At 35.0% G+C, this 20,613-nt stretch overlaps 1 protein-coding gene across 2 annotated transcripts in view; it reads right to left on the bottom strand.

Moving 5' to 3' along the window:
- LOC145268723 (SUN domain-containing ossification factor-like) overlaps positions 1-20,613 on the bottom strand; it is a 210,590-nt gene that overhangs the window by 58,755 nt on the left and 131,222 nt on the right. For both annotated transcript variants that reach the window (XM_080124278.1, XM_080124279.1), the window contains one exon: positions 10,796-11,037. In XM_080124278.1, the coding sequence (XP_079980404.1) occupies positions 10,796-11,037 (242 nt within the window). The remainder of the gene's footprint in view (positions 1-10,795; positions 11,038-20,613) is intronic.

Below are 20,613 nucleotides of genomic sequence, written 5' to 3'. Positions count from 1 at the left end.
GGGAAATGGGGGAATGCGATAAAAATACAGCAACATTATATTACTCGAAGATCCTAGAGACTAATCACACTCAAACCCAAGAGGCATTCCTTCTGTTTACAGAGGTGGCAGAAATTTTCTGTTTCTATGTCTATCCTTGTAGCCATGTCACTAGTAAGGGTGCTGGAGGTAAACGTTTCATCTAGGCTGACGTTATCCGCTTGATAGTCAGGGACCCGAACCTTGGATTAACCACTAAGGAGGCTGCCCTATCAGCAGGTAAAAGCACTGGGGCTGCTGTATTGCCATTTGGTGAATGGATTCTGGACCATGCAGTAGCTTCTGGTGGGGCCTCTCGATGCCATACTAGTGGGTAATTGTTATGGCTTTACCTTATCATATTCTACAAAAAAATTTCTTGGTTTCTTTTTCTCTCTTAGTTTCCCTCTCTCTGTCCTGCTCTAAGCAAGTCTGACGACCTAGTCCACAAATTCCAAAATTTCATCATGACAAGTTTCAAGAAAAAAATACACGATTAAACCCGAATCTCCAACTTCCAACGCAGACCCCCACTACCATGTCTCCTTCTCCAACATCAGGGGTCTACGTTCTAATCTTCCAGAGGTTGAAACCTAATTACAGGAGACTAAACCTGACCTTTTATTTTTAAGCGAAACTGGCATTGGACAGGCTATTTCCCTAGATGAGTTTGTAATTAAAGGATACTCTAACTTAACTTCTAAATCTGACCCCCAAGATTGCCATCGGCATGGAATATGTGCCTATATTAAAGATGGCTTTCCATGTGGTAGGGACATCTCCAGAGAAGATCCTAACTTACCCTATATGTGCTTCCGGGTTGCACTAGCTCGCACTACTGCATTTATATTTACTCTCTATCGCCACCACAACAGCGGAGTTACTATCTTTAAAAGCATATCGGAGAGAATTGACCAAGTCCTATCTGCTTATCCTTCAGCTAACATTCACGTATATGGAGACTTCAATGTTCACAATGTCGAATGGTTGACCCACTCAAACAAGACCGATGATGAGAGGAGATTCTGTCATGATTTCTCCATTGCTTATGACCTCACTCAGATTGTTCACAAACTCACCCGTGTGCCCGACAATGACAGCCAGTATGCGAGTCTACTAGACCTTTTTCTCACAACTTGCCCTGAACTATGTTCAATTTCTGTTCTGTCTCTTCTTGGATCTTCCGACCCCTCTGTTGTATCAATTAAGATAAAAATGAAATATAAGTCCCCAGACGTACCTCTCCATCGTACAGTATATCGATACACTATGACTGACTGGGATAGCTTCCGTACATTTATATCGGATCTACCTCTGTGTTCCTTGTTTAAAAAGGATGTGTCCTCTATAGTATCAGACCTGACTGAATGGTTAATTGTAGGTATAAACCATTTCATACTCTCGAAAATGTTCCAGCAAAAACCTAACAGCCAGTCATGGTTCTCTCCAGAATGTGCTGCTGCCATTGCACACAAATCACTTTTTCCATTGCTTCCAACATAATAGATGTATGGAGACTAAAGCTGCTTTCAGGACTGCCAACAACCATTGTAAGAAAGTAATAAAGAACGCAAGCAAGTTATATGCTCACTCCGTCAAGTCCAAAGTAGTTGAGCAGTGGCTTGGTTCCCACCAGTTTTGGCAAATAGCAAACAGAATCCTGAATAGAAACGTGTGCTCTATCCCAACTATAATTAATGGACCTGAGGTAATCTCATCAGCATCAGACAAAGCCAAACTCTTTGCCAAGAACTTTGCAGCTAATTCTACCCTCTGCAACCAAGGCCGCCAACCCCCAATATTTCCTCCTGTATCAGAAAACACACTATGTGATATACATATATCTGTACGTGATGTTGCCAAGCTAATCAAAAACCTTGATTCCAGTAAAGCATCCGGCCCTGACGGTATTCCAATTATAGTGCTCAAAAAAATTAAACCAGAACTAGCGCCCATACTTATAAAACTGTTTAAATGTTGTCTTAAGGAGAATTGCTTCCCATCATGCCCTGTATTTAAGAATTCAGATGATCGCTCATCCCCCTCTCAGTACTTGCCAACAAGTCTCCTGTGTGTCATGAGTAAGTTGCTAGAATCTGTTAAATACAGAAGTAATCAACCATCTCAGCAAAAATAACCTTCTTACTGACACACAATATGGCTTCCGTTCTGCTAGATCTACAGCAGATGTGCTCACAGTTATATCTCATAGGATTAGCGAATCTCTCGATGGAGGCAACCTTTTTAGAGCAATTGCTCTTGACATATCTAAGGCCTTTGATAAGGTATGGCATGAAGATTTACTTCACAAGATCTCCAGCTATGATATAGCTGGAAATGTCTTCTCAATTATTAAATCATTTCTTTCTGATAGGTTCATAAGAGTAGTAGTTGATGGGCAAAAATCAGAAGCTCACAGTATTAATATTGGGGTCCCTCAGGGGTCCATCCTGGGCCTAACTCTTTTCCTGATCTACATTAATGATCTTCCAAATCACATCCTTACATCATTTGTAGACATTTATGCTGACGACACTACCATTTATGGTAGCACATCTAAGTCAGTAAACGACCAAGTTCTCTCCGATTCTCTCTCTTCTGATCTTGAGCACATGGTACAATGGGGAAAGGAGTGGCTGGTTACTTTTAATACATCTAAAACCAAGCTTCTTTCTTTACATCATCAACATTCTGATCCCCATCTGGCATCAGTTGAAAAAGAGGTGTGTGTTGAGCAAAAAAAAAGTGGTAGTAGGCAGGCAGGCTCAAACCCGTACCACGAAGGAGGAAAAGAAGTGAAAAAAGTGACGTCTTCCCCATTGCGTCCATTGTTAAACCGGAAGTGACGAAGGTTTAAAATTAAGGCTTGTCAATTGAAAAGAGGGGGTAACTTTCGGAAATATTGGTGAGAAAAACGACCCCTCCCTGTAGAAAAGTGCCCAGTTGGAGGTGAAGGAATTAATGTTTTTAGCTAATTTTTTTATATTTATCGTCCAAAGGATCAAGCTTCAAAATGATACCGATCTCGCGAAAATCTGCTGCCTCTGTCAAAAATTTTAGGCAGATATACATTTAAACAGACAGGTGAGATTTATATTATATACTAGCAGGGGTGCCCAGCGTTGCCCATGTGTTTGTCGGTGTAAAAGGAAAAAAAAAAAAAGTTTTGGTAGGTAAGTATGAAGGATCGAACCCAAACCCTTGAGGCATAGTTGGAAATTAAAGTGTGAAAAAAAAAAAAAAAAAAAAAAAAAAAAAAAACATGCGACGTTAACATGTTTGACTTTATTTAAGTATTAAGAATTGGCAGGTGCCTGGACTTAATAACTTAATGAGGTCAACTTTGACTGTGGGGCAGTATTTTATTTACTGCGGGGCAGATTTTCTTATTTTTGTTTTTGTTTCCCCAAGATGTTGGGGGGGGGGGGCCAGCTCCCCATAAAAAGGGGGATTGTCCAAATTGAATAGCAATTGTCTGATATAAGGAGAAACTCCACATTGATCACAGCTGATTGCTTTTGGATGTTTCCGGCGATCGCGACCGGAACAATGCTGCCAGAATTAGTTTCGCTTTTATTATACGAAAAAGCCTAATGCGGCGATCAAAAAATGTTGAATATTTCTTTTCAAAGTCAAGCAAATTAAATAGACAGGCGACCCCCATTGTTAATTGGTAGATATTATGATTTAAACGTGATATAAAAAGTTCTAAGAAGTTGTAAGCCGATCGATCGCTTCTCGAAAAAAAGCCTTTTACAGACATACACAAAAACGCACACAAACAAACATTTTGGCTTTTATATATATAGATAGACTAGCGGGGGTACCCGGCATTGCCCGGGTGGAAGTGGGGTGAATTGTAACCAGACATGCGCCTCTGACAGAACGCTGACTTCCAACGTCGTGTATTGTGGATTTTCCATTTGACTATTCCTCTTATGGCCGGATCGTCATTTTCTCGCCGGCGACTGTCGGTGGGAACACACTCGTGGTTTCACAAAAGTAGAATATAATAATTTGTGAAACAAAGAAAGGAAAAAAAAACCAACGCCAATGTTCACATATAAATTTACTGTTGTGAGTGTGTGTGCCTTCTCCTCGTTCTATCGATGTTACGTTCGTCTCTATTTCACAGTAAACTTTAAAACTCCAACTGTTGTTGTTATCAACTCCCATCCACCGTCCAGGGCATCTAGTTGTCAACTGACTGTCTCCTCTACGTTGGTATCTCAGGTCGCCAACCCCACCCCGGCTAACGGAAGCTGCCCTTCCCTTTTTTATCAGTAGGTTTCTATTGTTATTGTTTGCTACTTCCTATCTATTGTTGATTGTAGGATATTTCCGATGTCTTTGTTTATTCTAAGCCATTTCCTATTCCTGTGTCTATTCCTCCCTCTCAGCACTTAGTGGCTCAAATCCACCTCAGGGCCACTTTATAGCATCAGAGAATCAAAACAAAAGAATAAGCGAAGTAATAACCCTGTTTAAATATTATATAAAAAGAAACAATGTTAAAACTTATTAAAAAAATTGTTGGCTGGGTGTTTATGTTGGGATGGGGGGAAGTTTTGGTTGGTAGGTAGGATCGAACCCGAAGCCTTGAGGCGAAGTTGGAAAATAAAATGTGAAAAAACGTGACACATTAACCACTCAGCCAGCAAGAAAGAGTAACTGAAACACGTTTGAATTTATTTAAGTAGAAACAGAATTGACAGGTGCCCACACTTAATGAATTAATGAGGTCAAATTTTGGGGATCTTTACCCAACTTTGGCTGGTTTTGTTTCCCCAGGATGTTGGGGGAAAACCAGATCCCCATAAAAAGGGGATTGTCCAAATTGAATAGCAATTGTCTGATATAAGGAGAAACTCCGTATTGATCAAAGCTGATTGCTTTCTGAACGTTCCTGGCAATCGCGCTGGGAACAATGCCAGCTTCGAATTAGTTTTGCTTTTATATGAAAAAGCCGAATCAACACACGGCGATAAAAAAAATCCTGAAAATAGCGTGTAAAAGTTGAGCAAATTAAAGATAGACGCGACCCCCATTCTTAAGTCATAGATATTATGATTTAGACAACATAAAAAGTTTTAAGAAGGAGCGAGCCGACCGAGCGCCCCCCTCGAAAAAAGCCTTTTGCGGACATACAGAAAAAGTGCACACACGCACACTAAACACACATTTTCGCTTTTATATATATATATATATGAATTGTCCATTTATGAATTCTGACGATGCTAGTTGGGTATTTCCTCTCTTTGAGGATCTTCCTCTAGTTGAAACAATATGTAAACTCACTCTGGACTCACAGTAATAAATTTCTTATATATATATATATATATATATATATATATATATATATATATATATATATATATTATTTTAGTTATCTTCAAGTTTCTTCACCCTTATTGACAGAAATTTTGTACAAAACTGTCAGCTGCAAAATGAACCTAGTTTAAAAAATTTTTTTTTGTCAGATTATATTTTTTTAAATAAGGAAACAAAAAAATTGATAACCCAATTTTTTTTTTGTTTATTTTACAAAATATAATTCGACCTAAAAAAATGAAAAAAAATCTGTTTTCTACAGAAAGCCTTTATCAATATGGGGTGAAGCAACTTGAGACACCTATTGTTTTTCCTCCCTAACAACTTATATTTTATTAGCCTGAGTGCCCGGCATTGCCCGGGTGCTTGGAGGTGTGAAAAAAAAGTGTTACCGCTACTTCATGACACGATCAGAAGTTTTGGTAGGTAGGTAGGATCGAACCCGAAGTCCCGAGGTGAAGTTGGAAAATAAAATGTGAAAAAAAAACATGACACATTAACCGTGCGGCCAGCAAGAAAGTAACTGAAAGACGTTTGAATTTATTAAAGTAGGAAGAGAGTTGACAGGTGCCCGCACTTGAGGTGAAATAAGGTCGCAGTTAATATTTTCTGCGGGACAGTTTTTAATGTTTATTAGGGGAATGTCCAGATGAAAGCAATTGTCTGATATGACGGTGAAAAGCCAACATTGGCCAAATGTTTACATCGCTTTCCGGAGACCACCCGACCGTGGACCAGGGAACTGCAGATTCGAATCTAGTTTCGCTTTTTTTATACTGAAAAGCGAAAGAAACATGTGTCGATCTAAAAATTTGGAAATAAATAGCATGTGAAAATCGGGCAAATTAAATACACATGTGATCCCCGTTCGTAACTCGTAGATATTATTATTTAGACAGCATATAAGAAGTTTTAAGGAGTGAGCTGACTGAGAAGTCCGGCGAAAAAAAGCCTTTTGCGAACATACACAAAAAGCGAACATACATACACACTAACACACATTTTCGCTTTTATATTTATAGATTTTTTATAGAAAGACAAGTCGAGAAGCCACTTAATGCAAGGAGCTAACAAGAATGAATGATACTCATCACAAAAACGTTGGTCTTAGTAGTAATACACACGGACGAAAAAACGCTTTGGATAATCACAGATTTCAAGGTAGTTCTACTAAAATAGCCATATTTTTTAAACCTAAGCACTTCAAGTCTTCAAATTACTACTGTTTTGTTCGGAAATGAATATACTTTCAAATGAATTAATAAATATGAATGTACATTATATATTTTAAGAGTTTTAAGCAAATAAAGTGATAAAAATGTGAACGTCATAAAATGGCGTTTTCGGTAAGGTTTTGTAATGACCCCCCGTTTTCTAAAGGTTCGTACCGTGATTGTATGAAGAATTTCGTCATGAAATTTGGGAACCAATTAGAAGAGGTGTTAATCTTAATACTGTCAAGTGTCCGAAATATTTTTGACCATTTCTTTTTTTGTTGTGTTAAAAATAAGACTTTAATATGACGAGTATTGAACATTTTGAAAAAAAAATTCTTCGGACACCCAGTAGTAAGTAAATCAATCTTTTTACTATCTTTATCAATTAAAAGTATTATTTTATGTTGAGAAGGACCGCGGTAATTGATAATTTAAAAGGACCTACCCAAAAAAAAAAATTGTTTCTATTTCTCGAATTTGGTCAAATGAAGTTAGTATTACTAGAAGCAGCAGCTCCAGCCTGTAGAATCAGCAATAGCACAGTGTATAAACAACACGCGTTCTTTAATTTTTATTCAAGAACGAATTAAGAAAAACATGAAAATATGAATATAAATGTTCTTATATGTTTAATGAGAGCTATTTTGTTATCAGAATAACATTAGTTTAGAACTATTCGGTTTTCAGAATGTATAATAACAACAATCCCAACCAATTCGGCATTATGAATCTGTTACAATTTCTCACATTGCTCGTCAAATTTAAAAACATGGTTTAAAAAAACAAAACCTTTTGTAGATATATAGCTTGCATGCACTTTTATTCTTTAAATTAGTTTTGAACAACGAATTAAAACAATGTTTTACTGCGAACAGCCACAAATGTTTTTTTTTCAAAATCAAAATAAGTATCAAAATCTCGTTTATACAAAGATTCGAAAAAGTTGTCAAAAAACAAATATATAACAAATAAATGTTATCAAAGGCAAGATAAGTTACTTTTCTACCAAACTGGATATATTTTTTGTGTTTTTATTCAATGTAACATGTTTATTCAGCTCGAAAAACATACAGTGTTTACCGATGTATTGGAAAATTAAAAATGGCACCCGGCCCGACTCTTTGACACGGTAAGTTTGAGAAAAGGAGTTAAAAATAAAAAAAACTATACAAAATACTGTTAAAAATTCACCGAATATATGTCAGCCTACATCACAATAACATATATTGAGCGAGTTTCTAGCAGTATTTTGTCTACTTTTTTATTTTTAACTCTTTTCCCCAAACTTACCGTTTCAAGAGAGTCGGGCGCCATTTTAAATTTTCCAAAACATCGGTAAACACTGTTTTCAAGCTGAATAAACATGTTACATTAAATAAAAACACTAAAAAATTATCCAGTTAGGTAGAAAAGTAACTTGTTTTTGATAACATTTATTTGTTATATATTTGTTTTTTTGACAACTTTTTCGAATCTATGTGTATAGTAATACAAACCCTCAAAATCTATATCAATATTCTTGAAATTTTAAAAGCAGTTAGAAAACACATCAAACTACAATTAGGAAGCTTTTTATTTCGTTATTTTTTTTTTCTACTTATTAAGCGAAATATATTTTTACAACCTGCTCCAGCGTAGTATAAACGGCCTATGGAATTAACACCTTCAACCTCGAAAATAGAAATCAACAAATTTTTGAACGCTCTCTTTGAAAAAAAGCTCTCTTAACTTCACCTCTAATACAAATTATGTGTGGCAAGTCTCCTCCTAAAACACTCTTTAACCCTAACAATAACACTAAGTTCGAGTGGCAAGCCCCCCCCCCCCCCAACAAAATACCTCTGTAAGCCACATACAAGCATCTAAAACAAACAAACAAAAAATAGATCCTTCCTTAAAGAAAAATACACATAAAAATTGGTTAACTGTCCTAAAATGCTAGAATGGCCAGGAAATGATGAATTATTTTACATTAAATTTTTGTGAAACTAACCGCTCCCCCCTCTAATATTGTTTTTGTTAGCTTTGTCACTGTCAAGTTTTCAGTATGTTCACACATAATTTTCCTTAGCCCTACAATTAATTCAAAGTCCGAATGGCAACCCTCCCCATATTCTCATTGCATAGAAACCCTCTTAAAACTACACATAATCATCTTAAAAAAAAAAAAAAAAAAAGCATGTATATTTTCCCATAGAAAAAAAAAAACAGTTAACTGCCCTAAAATGCTAGAATGACCTGTAATAGGAAATTATTTTACATTCAATTCTAAAATAATTTGTTTATCTTTCATTAAAGTTTTTCATGGCATTTTATACATAATTTCCTAAAAAGGTAGAATCACATTTTGGAGGGGTGGTCAGAAGGAGTTGAGTGGGGTTAAACAGAAGGCGTTAATCTACAATAATACCAAAGAAATATTGCAATATATTCATTTTTAAATCGTCTTATGTTTAGATTTAAGTTTTTTGTACATAAAGCACATTACAATTCAACTTTGAGTTCTCCAACTTCTTTTCTGTTTATGGATACATGGCATTTTTAAGGAATTGCTGCATATTTATGCACATTTACTGCAGATTATTTGGAAACCATAAACTTTGGGAGATTTTCAGTTGCATATTCTGATTCCTTGTACAAAAATACACTTATATGGTAAATTTCATTTCTTAGTCTTGTGTTTTAACAAAGATATGACATTTTTACTGAAAAAGTAGTGTAAAAAATGTGACGAAACTCATATGGTCTTAAAGAGGGAAAAATATCCAAACGTGTGAGGCACAAAAATAGCCATAACTTCCTTAATTTTAATCAGATTTAAAAAATTTAAAAAGATTCTTTCTAAGCTCATCAAGCTCTTTCTATGCATAACAATATTGAAATATTTCAAGCTATTTCAATTTTTTCATGTGTATTGCTAGTCAGTCTTAAAAAGACCGATGTTAAAAGTGCAGTACTAAACTATCTTGCTTATGGGTTAAGATTAGGTAGGGTGTTTGACATGAGGTTTAAGAAAGCCCAGATTTCAGAGAAATGATAGAATGTGTTTTTATTGTGATATTGTAGAAAAAAAGTAATTTCTCAACAAAAAGTGGATATTTAGTGCCATGGGGTCTAACTTGACACAGATGTCACAGTAAACCATGCGGCTTGTATGAAGCCAGAGGTCCACATCACAGGAAGGTTTGCTATGATAATAAAATTTCTTTAGAACAAAAGATTAAAAGAAAGAGAGGGAAAAGAATTTCAGAAGAAAGAAAAAGGAAAAAGACAGACATGGATTAAGAAAAAGAGAATAGAGAGAGAAATGGTAATACTGCTTAGATAGAGATTACAAATCTCATACAACCATTGGCTTTGCAGACAGCTTGCTGGCTGTCAAAGAGTACACCTCCCAGGGCTGAATATCTTGTCAAAAGAGCTAAGTTGAAAAGCTCTTCCTCTTCTGACTGAGAAACCATCTGAAGGAATCCAAGTTGAAGGAATCCTGCATCTTGAAACTTAAGAACACGCATAGTTTAACTTACCTTTGCACAAAGTGTACTTAAAGTACCTTATGAATAATTATTCTTGTTTATAAGAAAACAATCTCTGAGTTATTGATAGCTCTGATTGTGGAGAATAATTCAGTTAAATTTCAGATCTGCCTTGAATCCAACATGGAACTGCAGCTGCGAGAGGCTCATATCTGCTGATTAGTGTACCTGTGAGAGAACTCGACCCTGATGACTGACAACGAATAGCCAGCATGTTAAAGTATCGCCATCCAGACTTAGGGTTGTGTGCATTTTGTGCATGCTGAGCATCAGAGTGGTAGTTCCAGTAACAAGTGTCAGGTTACATTACAAAACAAAGATAAGAGTAAGGTTAGCTCCTGCATTTAGGGACTGGAAATGGCCTGGTTACACTAATTGGTCCCATACAACAAGACCCCACCTCTACGTCTGGTTACACAAGGAGGTATCAAAACAGTAAATTGATGGAGACCACTAGACCAACGAGTCAAACGAGATAGAACAAAGCAAGTAATAGTATTTATAAAAAAGACTGAGACTAGCAACAACATGTCTGTGAGAGAGAGAGATTGCAGAGGAGAAAAAGTGGGGGCCAATTAAATTATGTAAACTGACTGCTGTATTATTAAGGATACAAGGGGTATATCATTTTATTTTTGTGCTGCAGAATAGCACCATCTGATGAATGCTTAAAAAAAAAATCAAACCACATACCATCCTGTTTGTTCTTCTCTTCGGCCAATACTTTCTTTGTCCATTCAGTGTAGGAAGGGAAATCCTCCGCCTTCTCATTCCCAGTCGCCTCTGACTTCTCAGCAGAGTCGGACTTTTCAGTTTCTTCACGTGACCCTGGTTTTGTTGGATCTCCTATTTTGTCCAAAGTGTCGTCATTGCCTTCAAGATTTTCGACTTTCAAGATTTCGTTTTCGGAACTGTAGTTGGGCGGTGGATCCACACTGCAAGAAAAAAAAAAAATAAATAATTTTTATTAAAAAAATTTTTTTTTTTTTTTTTTTTTTTTAAGTAAAATGAAAATAATTTAAAATATAATACAGTAGAACCTCGGGATACGGTGGCCCTAGGATATGTTTTTTCAAGTTACGATGTGGAATACAATGTTTTCCCGGCCCCTGATTATGATATTTGCCCCGCTTTACAGTGTTATTTATAATGTTATTTGATTATATACATGTGTATTATATACTGTTATTTATAATGTTATTTGATTATATATGTGTGTATTATATACTGTTATTTATAATGTTATTTGATTATATACGTGTGTATTATATACTGTTATTTATAATGTTATTTGATTATATACATGTGTATTATATACTGTTATTTATAATGTTATTTGATTATATACGTGTGTATTATATACTGTTATTTATAATGTTATTTGATTATATACATGTGTATTATATACTGTTATTTATAATGTTATTTGATTATATACTGTTATTTATAATGTTATTTGATTATATACATGTGTATTATATACTGTTATTTATGTTATTTGATTATATACATGTGTATAATATACTGTTATTTATAATGTTATTTGATTATATACATGTGTATTATATACTGTTATTTATAATGTTATTTGATTATATACATGTGTATTATATACTGTTATTTATAATGTTATTTGATTATATACATTTGTATTATATACTGTTATTTATAATGTTATTTGATTATATACATGTGTATTATATACTGTACTGTATTTTGTTAGTTAATTTTAATGCCGTATTCCAGGGTTTTACTGTACTTACTTATAGTTTTGCTGCTTTGGGATGAATTTTGCTTAGGTTTTTTTTTTTGCTTGATTTTCTCCCCTGTGATCTTGCTCACATTATATATTTATTTATGGGGAAATAATTTTATTCAATTATATTTCACCTTTTATTTATGTAATGGCAAGCAATCTACGAAAGATTAATGCAAGCAACAGTAGACGTAGTCACTAGTTTTGTCTTCTCTGCGCCAGCCTCTCGAACCAAAGGTTCGAGAGTCCTTCTCCACCCTTACTCAAGGCACGCCTCCATGCTAGTCTATCTTCGGCTAGCTCCTCCCACACATTCACATCGATGCCAAGAGCGATCAAATCCCGTTTGGCCACATCTTTAAAGCGCAGCACCAGGCGACCGCGGCTTCTTGACCCATTTGATAGTTCGCTGTAGAGGATATCCTTAGGGAGACGGCCATTGGGCATTCTGCGCAGATGTCCAAGCCAGCGTGATCGTCGTATCTTGAGTGTCTGGAACAAGGAGCGGCTGCCGGCACATCTTAGCACCTCTTTGTTGGTGATTCTATCCCACCAATTGATGCCCATATGTCGCAAGCATCGGAGATGGTAGACGTTCAGGCTTTTTCTCGTGACGAGCATACGTGGTCCAAGTCTCTGCTCCACACAGTAGGGTACTCAGAACACAGCATTCGTAGTTGCGGCATTTTGTGCGAGAAGTGAGATATTCATTGAACCATGCTCTTTCACGTAGTCGGTTGAAAGTAGATGCTGCTCTACCTATGCGCGTTTGTAGCTCCTGTTCAATGGATACTCCCTTGTTGAGGTTTTATTTATACCAATCCTTTAATTTATGAAGCTCGATGTAATTACAGAGTATACAACAAATAAAGGTTTATATTCCAAGATGTTGACCATCTTACTATTTATTTCTTTAAGTACTTGATATACACAATTCTTGACAGCACCTGTTTCGTAGCGCAAAATCAGCCATGTAATTATTATGTCAAGTATTGAATTTATTTCGGTCTGTACTCCTTGTCAGAAAATTAAATTACAGGTTTTTAATGATTTTTTGAGAAGTTGAATTAATTTTCAATTACATTTTTATCTATATATACATACATACTATATATCTATCTATCTATATATATATATACACACACACACACACACACACACACACACACACACACACACACACACACACACACACACAAGGTGCCTTATACAAGTTTCCAGACATTTTTGTACAGGCATTGAAAATTTTTGCAGACTTTTGAAAATTCAAGATGTTATTGCGATACATCTTATGAGATGACTGACAAATTTTTATGATTTCAGGTTAAAATGAACATCTACAGCAAGAATTGGAATACACCCTATTGAAACCTGATTGTCACAGTTTGTGAATTTTAAAAATGCAATCTGGATGTGAGGATACTTTAGAAGAATGATATGCAATAAAATTCTGTTTTAAACTTGGAAAAAATGCCACAGAAACCTATGGAATGCTTCGGACTGCTTTTAGACCATCTTGCATGAATTAAGAATCAGTTTTGGAGTGGCATAAGAGATTCAAGGAAGGCAGGGAGTCTGTGAGGAATGATGAGAGGTGTGGGAGAAGTAAGAACACAAGAGTTAATTGTCCAAATAAAAAATTTTATGGATAAGGACAGTCACGTGTCTATAGAGACAATAAGTTCACAGTTTGATGTCAGTGTGGGAACTGTACACACAATAATTCAGGCGGGACTGAAGATATGGAAGATTTGTGCAAATGCATCAGTCCCCAACTCCATCTTTGTCACAGACTATTTGACCAGGATGGGATCAAAATACTTCCTCACCCTCCTTATAGTCCAGACCTTGCTCCCTATGACTTTCTGTTATTCCCTAAGCTCAAGGAAAACCTTAGAGACAATTGGGGGGGGAGATGAAAAAAAAAGCTGTAACAAGGGTTATTGACACACTCATACAAGAGGACTTCTATGGGGCCTTCTAGAAGTTATTAGAATACAACAAGTAATAAAAGTGCCCAGATGAAAAAAGTTTGGAAACTTATTGAAGGCACCTTGTATGTATGTATGTATATATATATATACATACATATATATGGTAGACTGGATACTCACTGTATGGGTGTCTGGGCAAGGAATTTTTGTGGCAAGAATTGCGCAATCTCTAACACCTCCCCTAAGTCAACATCGTTGAATACCAGTGGCAAGTGGAGGTTCAGGACGACTCGAAACAATACTGAGATAAGTGAAGAGCACATACAGTGCCTAGATTTCCCAAATGATCATCCATCTGGTATTAGCCAGGCTCAACGTTGCTTAACTTTGGTGGTCTATTGAGAACCGGTGTGTGAACGTGATTAAATATATATATATATATATATATTGGTGGTGGGACGATTAATCGGAATCGTTAATCGTAAGAATCGTGTATTTTGGGGGGAATCGGAATTGCATTGTTAAAAAAAATACCTTCGGTTTATGATTCTTTCATTATGATTCTCTTATATTTTTAAGTTAAGCTGTTTGTTTGAAGTGAGATTAAAGCTCTCAAAAATTTATGATAAAAATGTTGTAGAACTTTTCATAACATTTAATATGATGTACAAGAATTTTATTAACTACTTTAAAAGGTAATCTTTATTTATCTTACTGAGTTCCGAAATTCCTTTTAATTTTTTCTTTCTTTAATTCTTTGAAAAAAAAAAGAATTTTTTTTTTTTACTTTTAGCTTAACTTGCTTTTCTATTTCACCATTTCGCTTTTTAGTAATAAATGCTTCTCTACATTAAAAACCGACCTTGTGTCTAACTCTGCCCTCGTGGGGAGGCAAGTAAATAGGAAGTAATATAGCGGCTGAAAAACGTTTTACGACCACCATAAAAGCATTACAATACATTTAAACCGTGAAGAATTTCCGCCATGTGCCCTTGTTGTTCTAAGTTAACAACTAGCCACTACTTGGGTTTTACATTTAAAATAAAAAAAAAAAAAAGAAAAAGAAAAAAAAGAAAAAAAGAAAAAAAAAAAAGAAAAAAGAAAAAAGAAAAAAGAAAAAAGAAAAAAAGAAAAAAGAAAAAAGAAAAGAAAAAAGAAAAAAAGAAAAAAGAAAAAAAGAAAAAAGAAAGAAAAAAAAGAAAAAAAGAAAAAAGAAAAGAAAAAAGAAAAAAAGAAAAAAGAAAAAAAGAAAAAAGAAAGAAAAAAAAGAAAAAAAAAAGAAAAGAAAAAGAAAAAAGAAAAAGAAAAAAAAGAAAAAGAAAAAAAAGAAAAAGAAAAAAAAGAAAAAGAAAAAAGAAAGAAAAAAAGCGCTTTAAAATAATAAAAACACTAAAGCTTTTTTTGTTTTGGACGGGAGGTTTAAGGTGCCCCTATTATCCTAAAGAACCAGCTATATAAACACTTTGCAACATTTTTCAATAATTATTTAAAAAATATTCTTTATAATCAATTTTTATTTAAAATTAAATTATTTTCTAAAATATTTTGTTTATATATGATTACATTTTGTTTTTAAGTAAAATTAATAAATTAATTTTTAAAATATTTTGTTTATTTCCATCTTCATTCGAAAGCTTCACCGATTTTTGCTTTGATTTTATCTGTTTTTTTTTTTTTAATGAATATTTTTTTCCAGAGTTTATGTAATTATTAACAGGAAAATTGGTGAAAGTCAAAATGGAATCCGCGCTATTTTTAAATATTATTTTCAAGTTTAATTAAAGTTTTACGATACCTGTTTTTATTAAATTATTAGGTGAAAGTACAGATTAGGTACACAACACCCTCCCGTCCCCATGTTAAGAATGGCTTTCTAAATAATGTCATTATTTCAGCACGGCTCAATAAGTGCATGAGTACCTTTATTTTCTTGAATAAAATAAAAACTACTCGACGAGAACACTGTTTTTGTTTTAATAATTATTTTTCATTCAAAAATAAAAAAATAAAAATTTAAATTGTTCAAAACATGTTTTTTTCCCAAAGCTTATTGGGATTTTTTTTTTTTTTTTTTTTTTTTAATTGCCATATTTTTCATGAACATGCTCTAAAAATGTTTAAAAATTATCTAATATTTTTTCACTTTTCATGTTATAAGTATCTCTATACATGGCCACATCGACATGAGACCATTTCATTTCTCCTACTGATCCAGACACGTATTTCAGTCTTCTTTTAATATGAGACCAGTAGGCTTCAATATCGTTAGTGCAAACCCCAGTAAGCGGATCCACAATTTTGTGAATGGTTTACAGTCCCGTGAACATAATTAAACTTGAAAATAATATTTAAAAATAGCGCGGATTCCATTCTAACTTTCACTAATTTTCCTGTTAATAATTATATCAACTCCGGCAAAAAAAAAAAAAATAGCCATCAAAACAGATAAAATCATAACAAAAATCATGCGCAAATTTCAAGCCAAAATAAATAATAAAAAACCCAAAAAAAACTAGGTCACCCACGAAAAAATTCTTCCCTTGTAAAAATAATAACTTCTCTCTCAGTTGAACAATGTACAACATCGGAGCCAATGCGTATTTCGCTACAGGGGTAGCATTCGTGTACGTCCACCTTTTTTCTTTATATTTTTTAATATAAAAATAACTCCTGAAATTTATTGTTATTAATTTCATGGTGCATGTTTAATTCATCGTTAAAATATTTGTTTTGACTTTTATCTTCAATGAAAGAAATTTTACGTAAAAATCAAATCGTTTTCGAAATTCCCTTAATTGTATTTCCACTTTTTCGCTGTACCAAATTTTTTCGCTACACAAAATCTTTCGATTATATAATGGTATTTTTCAAAACAACAATTCCACGGGAATCGGAATCGTACTTGGTATCGGAAAAAATTTAGGAATCGTCCCAACATTAATATTTATATATATATATATATATATATATATATATATATAGAGAGAGAGAGAGAGAGAGAGAGAGAGAGAGAGCGAAAGAAAAAATGCAATAAAAAGTAATATAATGGTATTTTTCAAAACAACAATTCCACGGGAATCGGAATTGTCCCAACACTAATATTATATATATATATATATATATATATATATATATATATATAGATAGAGAGAGAGAGAAAGAAAAAAATGCAATAAAAAGTATTATATATTATGACATACTAGCAGGACATGTATTTTAGCATAGCCCGGGGAGGGGGGATATGACATTTCATGTTGTGAACTTGTAAAAAAGAAAAAAGTGCTGACATTTCTGATTCACTCAACAAACATTGTCTCATCATGCAGACATAACAAAGAAGATCCAGATTTAATTAAAGCCACTAATTTCATTCAAGTAGCAGAACCACTTCACATCAAGACATAATCAACGGGTGGAGGTTTTCTTTACTTAAGGTGCGTAAAAAACAATCAGGAAACAACAGATGGGTAGGTTTAAATGCAAATCAATTTCATTGCACTTTTCTGGGACATCGACTTGGTTATTTGTTAAAATTTTTATGACATGTCAACACGTTTCATATCTAAATTGCAAATATGGTTTTTTTTTTGTTTTTTTTTTTACATAGGCATCACCACTTATTAAGGCCAAGAGGCCACTCGAGGATAAGGGTTAAAGAGTGTACAGTAGTCAATTGGACAATATAGTAATCGAAATTCGGTAAATTTATTGAGTGGAACAACTCATCAAAAACTTGTTTACGTTAGACTTGAACACAACCATATTGTAATCAGTTGGAAAGCAGGAAAACGGAAGACAGTTCCACAGGTGTGCAGTTCTAAGAAAGAAGCTTTGTTCGTGGAATCTACGTTTAGGTTTAGGCACAGCTAAAGAGTGGGGGTATTACTGATAGTGTTTTCAGCTAGATGAGTGTTTCTTGTGAAAGTTTGGCGAGGGGGGGACCATAGATTGAAGCTCAGTCAAGCACTTGCCATAAAAATAATGATAAAACAAAGACAAACTTGCAGCATCTCTTCTGTGAGAAAGAGTTTGCAGGAAAGAGAAAAGGACATCTCCTACGAGGCTATAAAGTCTATTTTGAACTATCAAGGCAGGATAAGTCCTTTCTAGCAGCTCCTACCCAGATGTGGCAACAGTACTCCATCCTTGGACGTACCTGGCTTTTATATAGATAGAGAATTGCATCAGCAGTGAGATATCTACTGGATCGATAGAAGGATCCCATCATTTTTCCAGCAGCCTTGGCAACGAATTTGATGTACGTGTTCCATTTCAGATCAGGAGTAAAGATCAAGCCCAGGTGGAAGATGTTGTAGTTTGCAGTGCTTCAAGGCTATGACAATGCAGTCTTGTAGAAGAACACCGTTGGATACAAGACAAGGGAGCAAAAAGAATAAGGATAATGTTGAAGGATTTCAATTATTTTCAATCATAAAATATTCATTTACCATTTTTTTTTTCTTTATTAAGCGGTGGTCATAAAACCTATAGTTCAATAACTTGAGTGTTATTTCTTCCGCCCGTCACACCAATAATTTCCTGGGTACGGTTAACACTGTTGTCCAAACTTCCAAACTTCTGTATACGTAACGCACCTTCTCTCAACTCCCAACGAACTTCTACTAATTCAACTTATTTCTTTGAAATTCAACTTCAAAATGAACGTCCCTCTAAAAAAATCAACCCTCTTTTATCTCCAACCAGGAGCATCTCATTTGCATATCGGGTGGTCACATTGCAGGCATATAAAGAGATAAGGCAGCCATTTTTGTTTCTTTCTTCTTCATTCAACGACCGACCCGTTGAATTATGCACACGTGCTAGTTAGGTAAGTCGCACGTTTCCCTACAATGAATAGACAGAGGCTACTAAACTAATTAATGAATGCATAAAACTATATATATATATATATATATATATATATATATATATATATATATATAGAGAGAGAGAGAGAGAGAGAGAGAGAGAATTGCCATTTTCTGGGTCTGAATCTATCTAACACTTATCGTTGACTAGATTTTGACCTTGAAGTAGTATCAAAAAATTTTTTTTAGCTCTTTAAATCAAGTGGCTTCATATCTTGTCTGGAGAGATTTCCATAAAAATCAAAAACGGAAAACAATAGCTTTCTTTTTTTTTTTTTCTTTATTAAGCCATGGTCATAAAACCATTAGCAAAAGACAAAAGCTACTAAACTAATTAGGGAATGCATAAAACTTGGAAAAATCACGATGTGAGGGTCTAATGTGAATGTATATCAGCACAGGTTTGGTCTGTTTAGCAGCATGCACAGGACAGTATCTAAGCATTGTAGTGTTGTACCAGTATGGTAATGTTTCATTTTATTTTTTTTTTTGCATTATTTGGATTTTTCTGACTACTGTTCTCATTTACAGGCAGCTGAGTATCACCTATGAAATTAAAATCTCTTGACACTTCCTTCTTTAGAGGAAGCTGATTCACCCTGCCTAGGGAGACTGTTGTACAACCAATTAACTGTTCTCATCTTGAGTGTTATTTTCACAATATTTCAGTTGATGTAATTATTTAAGAGGACGGCTCAATAAACATTTGTTAACATTGGACTTGAAAATGGTTGTTAAGGTCAGCTGAGAAGCAGCTTTGTGGTATTGTGTTCCACATACGAGTAGTTCTGCCTAGTCTTAACCATTGTTACTAATCAGTGTCGTCTCATTCACTTTTATCCTCAAGTAGCTTTCGGCTTTAATAAGTGGTGACTCATTAGTACATTAAAGTAAAAGAGACTACCCAAGAATGACTAATGGACCGATTATCAAAGATGTGTTCTCGACTGGTATGACACGTAATCAGAACTGTGCTAGTATAACCCTAACACCCTCTCTTGTCAGCGGGCCGGGCCGCATCCGTCGCTATCCTGGTTCACTGGAGCACACTTGTGATGTACTTCTGGCCGTATTCGTCGCTCCCAGTTCAGAGGACCAGAGATGAAACCCAGCAGGGCTACATTCTTACTTGTCTAGTGGTGGACCCCTCAAGGATGACCAGACTCTCACTGGTCACTGGAAAATATCTTTCTGCTGCTCAGGGCACGTGAAATGTGCATGACCCTAAGTCTGTGTGGTAACATTGTCGATTTCGGCCGTCACTCTGGCTTCGTGCTGGATCCAGTCTATCTCTTTCATCATCTGGCGTCAGGGCATACCTGAAATAAACTGCATCCTCATTCAGGCCGGCAATCGAGAAAGAAAGAAAAACTCTGGTTCATTTTCGTAAAAACCAACAAAATAATTATTCAGAAATCGTTCTACACTTGTTTAAAAGTCGAGTTTCTTAATCCGAGCTTCATGATGCAGGTTGTATAACTGAAGCTCCTCTAATTAATTTCCCAGTTAAGAACAAGAGCCTTTCAACTTAGCTCCTATGAGGGTTTCGCACCCCACCTCGCCCCAGGCGGGGTGAGAGTGATGTGGATGCCTCGATGCCAGCCAGTAAAAAGGACCCTAATTCTAAAAAAGACAATCGTTTTTATCAAATCAGAAATTCCTCCCTCTACCTTTTTGGAGTTATTCTTTCTCTTTTCCATTATCTTATTCTTTTTCTTCTTTCGTGAACTCCTTTCTCTATCCCCTTATTTTATTCTTTTCATTTTCTATTTTCTTGTGACCCTCTTCTTCCTCTTTCATGACCATATCTCTCCCTAGGTTCAATTTATTTATCTGTCCAACTAACTTATCACTGGCTTGGTGGTCTGGTAGTTAAATACAACAGGTGGACCCAAATTACAACATCTCCCAGACACCAAAGCAGACCTTTTGAACCCAAGTCATTGTACCTGT

The sequence above is a fragment of the Euprymna scolopes genome, chromosome 44 (genome assembly GCF_053919585.1).
Source record: "Euprymna scolopes isolate OS-2025 chromosome 44, ASM5391958v1, whole genome shotgun sequence".
Taxonomy (NCBI): domain Eukaryota; kingdom Metazoa; phylum Mollusca; class Cephalopoda; order Sepiida; family Sepiolidae; genus Euprymna; species Euprymna scolopes.
The sequence above is the reverse complement of the archived record's forward strand: the minus strand, read 5'-3'. Positions and strand labels throughout refer to the sequence as shown.